Genomic DNA, 9,849 nt, shown 5'->3' with positions numbered 1-9,849 from the left:
AAAAAAAAAAACGCAAAGAGAAGAGTCATAAAAATCGGTAATATTAAAAAGAATTTAAATAAACTGTTGGGTATTATTCTTTGAAGTCTCTTGGTGTGGAGAGGTCTTTCGAACGGAGCTAAACGTTGAGCTTAACTATATTTTGCACAGCCGTATTAGACGCATTGGGAATATCTGGTTAATGTGGATTTCCCATGCCTGAATCCACACTGACATGGCCAATCAGCTGATTAAAAGTATCGTCAATAGCACCTTGAACGCAATTGTATCCTTCGTATGGGGCAAAGTGAACTGAGTCTCCAGTGTTTAAAAATGTACTCATTCGTACACCCGACAAGCTATTGGAGCTTTGGACAATTCAACTAGTGTTCCGCTGCCTCTAGGACCTTTGTTGTTATTTAGCCTTATTATAGCTGTCCTCACCTCGCCTTCGTCGAAAGAAGGCACGTGTACATTACATTCTAATTTTATGTTGTGAAAATGGTACAACGCCGAAACTGATTTGTCCCCAAACCAAACTTGACAAGGGATGACGGAAGTTCACTCCAAAATAAGTATTCTTACCACCCTGTCGGAATAATCAATCCACACCAACAAATTTTTCTGGATCCTTCATCAAACTTACTACCGGTGTTGCCATTTAATATCGCTAGAAGTATTCCCTCCATATGTCGTATGTATTGACGTCTGTTATCACCTTTTCATGAAGGCGCGGTTTTGAAACCATTCGACTTCTGCCTTCTTTTCCTACTTTTCAAAAAAGATGTCTCCACGCTTCCCTTCTCCACCGTTGTCTGCACGGCGACTCATGTGCTGTATATTTCTCTACAGCAGCGGCTCTGAAATCCTCGTCATATTAGCTGTTTCTGCGTTGGTGTTGGTAATCAACTCCGCCGCAGCCGCATGAAAATATGCAGAGCGGTCTCCCACTACTTTATGCCAGTTACGAAAGTTCTTCGCTACTCACTCCGATTGCAGCCTGGCAACGTGAACAAGTGTACAATTTGTTTCCTGGTTCTTTGACCAGAGGGAACCCAAGTGGCTCTATGAACTTTTCGAGAGTAATGCGAGTATCACTCTGCTGGCAGTAAAAGTTGACTTTTTAGACTGGGGTTTCTAAAATGTCTCTTCGCGCACCCAAAAATGAAAGTCACCAAGCATGATATGCTCATCGTGTTGTTGTAGCTGTAACAGCATACAAATTTCCCAAAAGCGATTTTGAGGTGTGTTGTTGGAGTGAAAATATAAATCTGGGTCGTTTCGCTTACGTAGAATCGACTGTTCTCATCGTGTCAGGAACAGTCCTTAAAGGCCTCTTATAGGCGATCATCGACTTTTATTTGGTTTCACCACTTCGTGCCATTTTTATCCCCATTGAAAGGGAACCGACGTTGCTGTTTCTAATGGAAAGGAGCCAATAACAGATATTTTCTCCTTAATCCTACATATATGTGTGCATATGTTGTGGATCCGTTTCTGGCTTTGTAAGCTCAACTAAAATTCCTTAAGAATGTTCATGGTAATCTAAAGGTTAAGGGAAAAGTCATTATAAAATTCCGTCTTATTTCCACCATATGATCGTAATAGGCAGATAGATAGCCGTCTACATACGAGCATAATGACTAAATTTCACTAGGCTTCAGGTTCTATTCTCGTGGAATTGAGTTCAGTTAGATTTTCGAGATTTTCGCGAGCTTTTGGAATTTTTCGAAACTTTTCGGGAAATTTCAATATTCCTTAATCTTTATTTTTAGAGCTTTTTTCCTGACCTCGGAATTTTGTCATATTTCGGGAACTTTAGGGATATTTCGGAAGCTTCCAGGTCTAAAAGTACATAAATATCTTACCATTGCTTTTGTGAAATCCTAAAAAATAAAAATGATAAAAAGAAATTTGCGAATTTTTTGGATGTAAATTCTCTTCTAGATTATTAATACAAGATAGACCGTAGCAGAAAAAAAGGTCGCCACACACTTTCGCATTTTAATTTGTTTTTTTTTTTGTACTCTCACCTTATTAAAGCTCTCCAAAAAATTACTAAACTTTTGCCAAGGAAGAATTTCGACTCGAAGGGAATGCGCCGAATGTCAGTACAGTTAAAGTATGTTACATCGATGTTTTTCCCTCGAAGAGACATGTTTTGGTTCTTCTCAGTTGCTTTCACTAAAAGCATAGACAGACGGCAGCGCTGACCCGGATCACCTCGCTTATTCGAAATTATCTCGGGGGAATTAGAATTAAGTCTTACAGTTAATTTCCAAAAGTCAGATCAAGAGAGTTTTCGATGACAACACTGGTCAAAACCGTCGAAAATATATTAAGCAAACAAAGCAACCGGGTTCGGCATCCGCGATAGCCGAGTGATCAGAAATGCGTACTACAAGTCAGTAGCACCCAGTTTCGAGCCCCATTCCGAGAGATTCTTAAAAATATTTATTACTATTATTATTATTATTTTTTAATTATAAATATTATTTAATTTAATATTATTTTATTTTTTTACTTTTTTATTGTCTTTTTTTTTGTTATTACTCGTTAATCTAATTTATTAGACTTCAATTCTAATTAAAAAGCCCACAACAACTATAATTATGTACATCGAAAAAAAATAAAATAAAACTAATAATTTTAGGAGCAAAAGAGATGAAGCTCGCCAAAAATCGTTGAAGTTATGAAAGGGTGATTTTTTGGTGATTCCAGTAGAACTGTTTCAATAAAATTTAAAAAAGAAGCGCCTTAGGTTCGGCAATTTTTTTTCGCATTGCCTTGCAAAAAAATTTTAGAATCAGGGGTGTACGGCGAATTTTTTGATTGTTTGCTTGTAAGGTGGTACGATCTAATGTACATATGTACACATATTAATCAGATTTTTTCTATGCTTTCGCCGTTCCTACTTCCCGGAAGCAGGTTCTGTCAGTTTTTTGAAATAACCGTCGACTTATGTAATTTATGTAGATTGAAGAATTCAGTTTTCTTTTCATGCATTAAAAAAAATAGCTCGACATTTAAAAANAAGCAGGTTCTGTCAGTTTTTTGAAATAACCGTCGACTTATGTAATTTATGTAGATTGAAGAATTCAGTTTTCTTTTCATGCATTAAAAAAAAAAAATAGCTTGACATTTAAAATTAACTGTAAATATTTACTAACAAATCAGTAAATAACATTCAAAAACTAACCACCACTCAGTTCATATGCACACTTCATAGTTACATTAAAACATACACAAAACCGTAAGTATCCACAAAGTATTCCCTATTCGCTATCTCCAATTAAAGGTCCCTCCTAGAGAGAAATTTTAAATAAGTTCATTAAATTTGGATATTCCTTAAGCTCCACAAAAATCCTTTCCAGCTTTCATACATATTTGCACAACTGTGTCAGGGCTACATTATCCCCTATCCAAAATGAATTGTCCATATCCCCGTCAACAATTCACGTTTTAAATTTATGCTTACAATTTATATTTGCACCCTTCACTTCCCCTTTTTTCGGCATGTTTACTGCATAAGTGCAATATTTATTAAGTAAGATAGAAAACCACACTGTAAATATTTTACACTAGAAATAAACGACATTTTGATAAAGCAGCCCTTAATGGCACTGCAACCAAGAAAATTTTGATTTTTGCATGACCCAATGCAACTTCCCTGTTCTTACCAATATCCGCTCACTTCCTACCCCTCCCGTTACTTTCTGTTTTTGATAAATTTACTTCGAACAAGTTCACCAATTGGGCCCATGCTTTTTCAATAAAAAATGTACCTATTTTTGATTTACTTAGTTCGCAATTGCATGCCTTGTACATTTTTTGTTTTTTGTATATTGGGTAATTGGCGCTTTTATTTTTATATTATTGCACATTTACATTTTACATATGTATTTGCTAAAATCACTCTTCTTCATAATTTTCTAGGTCTTGGGGCAGACGCCACAAAATTTGAATAATCTCAACAAACATAGACGCGTGGTTTCATCACCAGAGAATATGCATCCCAGACATCCAGGTAAATTGATAGATATATATACTAATATTAAACTATTAAGTATTTTTAGAAGATCTTCTGAACGTTTATATGTTCCATATGTAAATGCGTACAAATGTTTGTATGAAAATATTTCTCTGTACGAATAAAGTACGGCACGTGGTTGAGTTTCTGTTCATGGACCGATAGTTCATTCGGGCGATGATCCTCCCGGCGAAAGGGAAATTTACGAAAATGCTATGATTTAATCCGAATTAAGGGAAATTCGAAATTCGTAGTGTCATCGTTGAATGATAAGTGATGACGGGATTGAGCTTAAAATTGCTAAATCTTAAAAATATTACATAAAAGCAGCAGCATATGCTGACGATTGCTTGATAATGGTATCCGGAAATGGAATTGATGACTTGTGCTGGAAAGCAAACGGTTACCTCTAGGAACTTTCCCGCTTCTGCCGCTGCAAGGAACCTAATCCTCTCGCCTACGAAATTCTCGGCAGCTCTTTTCACCACCTGAACAAAAGAGGTCAGACTATAGCTGGGAATTCACGTCGACGGCGAACTAATTCCGACTGTGAACAACCCCAACATACTCGTAGTTACCTTTGACAGTCTGATCGCTATCGCGGCGCACACAACCGTTATTGTCAATAGACTCTAGTCAGAAATATGGCAAGGGAATTGACCTGTCACAGTAGAGTGCCATAGACAAGGACACTCAAACAGCCGTCTAGACTCGCACCACTATTGCCCTACTTTGCTCTGGATACACAGTATGTTAAATTTCTACCTGAGTAGGATAAATTCTAATGTGTCTAACGAATTTCCGACATGCGGAGAGTCACCCCATTACTCGACACGCCTCTTCGCATGGTTACTAAACCCCACTTAACTAACGCTCCCTCCCTCTGGTCTAACCCAGTTGGAGTAAAACACTTCTTGGGCCTGCCGTTGGTTGAGCTTGGCGACCACGTCTGAATGACAAGTCGATGCAGGCAGGGCTAAATAGCCGCTACAACAACAACATGATAATAAATATTTATTAAAGTTGCGAATTTGTTAGAATTTTATATAAAGCTATGCATTCGAATTACGAACTTCTTAAAAAAAAACCGAACAAGTTCTAACATCTTTGTAACTGTTATTTGAATGAATTTGACTGGTGCTACGATGAGAATTTCTCTATTTTAACTTTGTGCACTCAAAGGCGAATTTTAGCCAAAACGTTAAATTTTCAAACCAGACTTCTTTGTGTGTATATACATATGTACTATTTTTACACTTTAATTTACATACAGTTTATCCCTTCGTAATTACGTAAAACTTTCGATGAGGTTCTGCAAATCACAGAGGTAAATAAATAAAAATTCCATCGTTCTGTTTTTTTTTGTGTATTCCATAATTCCATTTTTACGTTTTAGCTTTGTACTCGCATTTTTAGTTTTGTTTTGTTGGGTTTTTTCTTCTTAAGCTCACGATCACTTTCGTTTTTCCTTGACCGTGCAAGAACTCTTCTCTACCATTTCTTCCATAATTTATTTCCTTTTCAGTAAAATGCATTACGCGATAAAATGCATTATTAATATTACTCGAATTTATCTATATTTTTTTTTTGCTTCTTTTTACTACACTTATATCCCTCAACGTGAATTTGTGCATTCCAAAATAATGACTGAAAAATGCCAAAAGTAAAAATTACTTTGAAGATTCTTACGCAGTGAGTATCGCACTAAATTTTGCTAAAGCAAAGCACAGTTTCATCTATCTCCGTGGCAATTAAGCGACTAAATGTGCATTTACGTGAAGCGCGTGGCATCTGTTTTGCTACTCTGGCGGCCGCTATGATCACGGTCAAGTGGGGGAGTAGTATGCACTTACATACATACATATCGTAGTTTAAAGTACAAAACCGCGTATCAACATAATGCAAAACCGCGTACGTGAGGTTGCATAAATAGTTTTGTGAAGAGTAAAAACACTGATACTTCAAAATTGTTCTTTTTTTTATAAAGCAATCGCATTTCTGGCTGGTATATTTCAGGACGAATGGATAAGGCTTGAACCAAGAGCTTCGGTGGGGAAAACCAATTTTTGACAAAAAATGTCAGTTACGCGGTTTTGCAGAACGACGATACGTGGTTTTGTACTTTAAACGACGATATGTATGTATGTAGTCTTTGCAAAAATTGTGAGTGGATATTATTGATTATAAATGTGTAAGTATGTTTGTATATACTTGACTTTGGAACTGAAGACTGGAAGGCCTTTAGCACATTTCATTTGGGCATTTTTATATGTAGAGTATAAAGTTTTAAAACGTAATTCTGATCGTCAAATAGAGAAAATGTTTATACATACAACTAACTTTGCAAGTTGTAATTTTGTTGGATATAAACGACGCCCTACCTCGCTTTAACTAAGTATGTTTTTCAATTCTATAGTAGTTTCAAATTCTAGAGAAAAAGTCTTATTATAAGAAATTTCTCTACAATATTTCTTTCGAGTTTACATGGCTACTCAGTGCAATCGAATATCCTGTCTCAGGCGATATGAAAGTTTTAAGACCGAGCATTATACGCAAAGCACATTCGGTACCACTCTCCAAGTACGGGCGACTAGTTTTAATTCAATTTAGTCCTTGTGTCCATCTCATTCCGAAACCACTGACCTCAATCACATTTCGCCTGATAAATCAAGACCTATGACTTATTTTGAACCATATCAAAACTGCCTATGGTAATTATAATCAGATTAGTGGTATTCACCAAAGTGAGCAAGTGGCCTGGCAGTGTGGCAAAAGAGCAGATTAGCTCAAGCAACGGCTGTTGTCAACAGTCGTCGCTATCTAGATGTAGGGCTTTTCAGTAGTCTTCATATGTCAGTTAAACTTCAATAATTCTTGTCTAACAAGTGAAACTCAATATATGAGTTAGAAATCGTTGTTGGAATTTGAGAAGTTAGCGCTTTTGTAGGTGTATTTAGGTAAGGAGTTGGATGCCTGTAGGAAAATCGATACCAACTAGTTTACCTTCTCTGGCTGCATAGTTACCACTATAACCAAGTGANGACTAGTTTTAATTCAATTTAGTCCTTGTGTCCATCTCATTCCGAAACCAATGACCTTAATCACATTTCGCCTGATAAATCAAGAGCTATGACTTATTTGGAACCATATCAAAACTGCCCATGGTAATTATAATCAGATTAGTGGTATTCACCAAAGTGAGCAAGTGGCCTGGCGGTGTGGCAAAAGAGCAGATTAGCTCAAGCAACGGCTGTTGTCAACAGTCGTCACTATCTAGATGTAGGGCTTTTCAGTAGTCTTCATATGCCAGTTAAACTTTTATAATTCTTGTCTAGCAAGTGAAACTCAATATATGAGTTAGAAATCGTTGTTGGAATTTGAGAAGTTAGCGCTTTTGTACGTGTATTTATGTAAGGAGTTGGATGCCTGTAGGAAAATCGATACCAACTAGTTTACCTTCTCTGGCTGCATAGTTACCACGATAACCAAGTGNGCTTGAACCAAGAGCTTCGGTGGGGAAAACCAATTTTTGACAAAAAATGTCAGTTACGCGGTTTTGCAGAACGACGATACGTGGTTTTGTACTTTAAACGACGATATGTATGTATGTAGTCTTTGCAAAAATTGTGAGTGGATATTATTGATTATAAATGTGTAAGTATGTTTGTATATACTTGACTTTGGAACTGAAGACTGGAAGGCCTTTAGCACATTTCATTTGGGCATTTTTATATGTAGAGTATAAAGTTTTAAAACGTAATTCTGATCGTCAAATAGAGAAAATGTTTATACATACAACTAACTTTGCAAGTTGTAATTTTGTTGGATATAAACGACGCCCTACCTCGCTTTAACTAAGTATGTTTTTCAATTCTATAGTAGTTTCAAATTCTAGAGAAAAAGTCTTATTATAAGAAATTTCTCTACAATATTTCTTTCGAGTTTACACGGCTACTCAGTGCAATCGAATATCCTGTCTCAGGCGATATGAAAGTTTTAAGACCGAGCATTATACGCAAAGCACATTCGGTACCACTCTCCAAGTACGGGCGACTAGTTTTAATTCAATTTAGTCCTTGTGTCCATCTCATTCCGAAACCAATGACCTTAATCACATTTCGCCTGATAAATCAAGAGCTATGACTTATTTGGAACCATATCAAAACTGCCCATGGTAATTATAATCAGATTAGTGGTATTCACCAAAGTGAGCAAGTGGCCTGGCGGTGTGGCAAAAGAGCAGATTAGCTCAAGCAACGGCTGTTGTCAACAGTCGTCACTATCTAGATGTAGGGCTTTTCAGTAGTCTTCATATGCCAGTTAAACTTTTATAATTCTTGTCTAGCAAGTGAAACTCAATATATGAGTTAGAAATCGTTGTTGGAATTTGAGAAGTTAGCGCTTTTGTACGTGTATTTATGTAAGGAGTTGGATGCCTGTAGGAAAATCGATACCAACTAGTTTACCTTCTCTGGCTGCATAGTTACCACGATAACCAAGTGAAAAAAAAATAAAAATAATAAACTATTGACTCTTCTTCATTTTGTTAAATGCCTAGCCGAGCTTTTCATTTGATTTGTGGTGAGCGCCCTGATGTTGCCACACAATTAAGGGGGATGGCAGATGTTTTCGTGCTTTTTCATGGCGCAAATAGACTCGGAGGCTTGCCATTGCCTGCCGTTGGGTGACCAGTTTAACACGCACCTTTTATCGTTCCATGCCAACAAGGCCTACCACGAATTGAAGAAGTAAAACTGCGTGTATGCTTATTTTGTTTTCTAGTTTTTTTGCATAAACAAAAACAAACATTTTTTACCGTTAAAAAATCTAGCAAATTATGGCATTGTGAACCCTCTAAGTAATTCAAGTTTTCCCAACAGGGATGCACTGATATGGTATGTATGTATGCGCGAATGATACTTACATATGTAGTAGCAGCATTTAGTCATTGGTCCAACGGTTTGTCGACGATCATCTTCCGCTACAAAGCAAGTCGTCAGTTTCTGTTTTGTTTCTGCCATTATAATTTCCTGCATTTAAACTGATATATATTTTTGCATCTGTTTGCTTTTGGTTTTTATGCGCCATGCTTGCAATTACATATATTAACCCTTTGTGATGTAAACATTAAAAATGAATGTGGAAAAAAAACTAATTTTAAAAGACAACGCTGAATTTCCTTCCAGCAGATACTAGTAAACGGCAGAGTAAAGGGGATAATTCCATTGCCACCCATGCTGCTGGGTCCAAAATGAACTCTAGTGTGGAGGAAGCGTATTCTCTGAGGCTTCCCAAACATAGATGTCTATTGTATTAACTACCAAACTATGCTAGCATCTTTCCAGCAGCACATAGAAAGAAACTCTTGGTTGTTAAAAATTAACAACAACGACGAAGTAAAAAGGCCGTGCGTATTTTCAGTCCGAAGTGCTGTCCCTCGAAACTCTAGCGGATTGAAAGGTGTCGTTGGGCTCAACCATTCGCGGCTAAAAGGGCTTTCCCATGCACCATCCCATGATGTGACTGCAATTTTGAGGCTTGTAGGGAAACGGTTCCCTATATCTGCGAAGAACCAACTCTGTCTCATAGCAGATACCATGCACTAAAATGTCTTTATACAAAGTGCAAAGGACGATTCCAATGTTTTCATAGCCAAATACATCGACAAATATTCCTAAATGCTTTGAAAATAACAGCAGGTACTCCTAACAGCAGGCAGCTAACGTCAAAGGCCTCAGGGGAAAATCATTGATAATTGATTGAAATGGTGCTCCGCACGTTAATTAGGTTCTGGGCATTGCTGCCGAAACTTATAAATGGAAAAGCCTTAAATAGATGTT

General features: G+C 37.0%; 1 protein-coding gene across 1 annotated transcript in view; it reads left to right on the top strand.

Moving 5' to 3' along the window:
• Positions 1–9,849, top strand: part of LOC108363976 (uncharacterized) — a 32,974-nt gene that overhangs the window by 11,523 nt on the left and 11,602 nt on the right. The window contains exon 2 of the mRNA XM_017617514.1: positions 3,916–4,006. Within this exon, the coding sequence (XP_017473003.1) occupies positions 3,916–4,006 (91 nt within the window). The remainder of the gene's footprint in view (positions 1–3,915; positions 4,007–9,849) is intronic.

Source organism: Rhagoletis zephyria, unplaced genomic scaffold, assembly GCF_001687245.7.
Source record: "Rhagoletis zephyria isolate East Lansing unplaced genomic scaffold, Rhagoletis_zephyria_1.1 Rzeph_scaffold_01425, whole genome shotgun sequence".
Taxonomy (NCBI): Eukaryota; Metazoa; Arthropoda; class Insecta; order Diptera; family Tephritidae; genus Rhagoletis; species Rhagoletis zephyria.
Note: the sequence above shows the minus strand (reverse complement) of the source record. Positions and strands in the feature narration are given on the sequence as shown.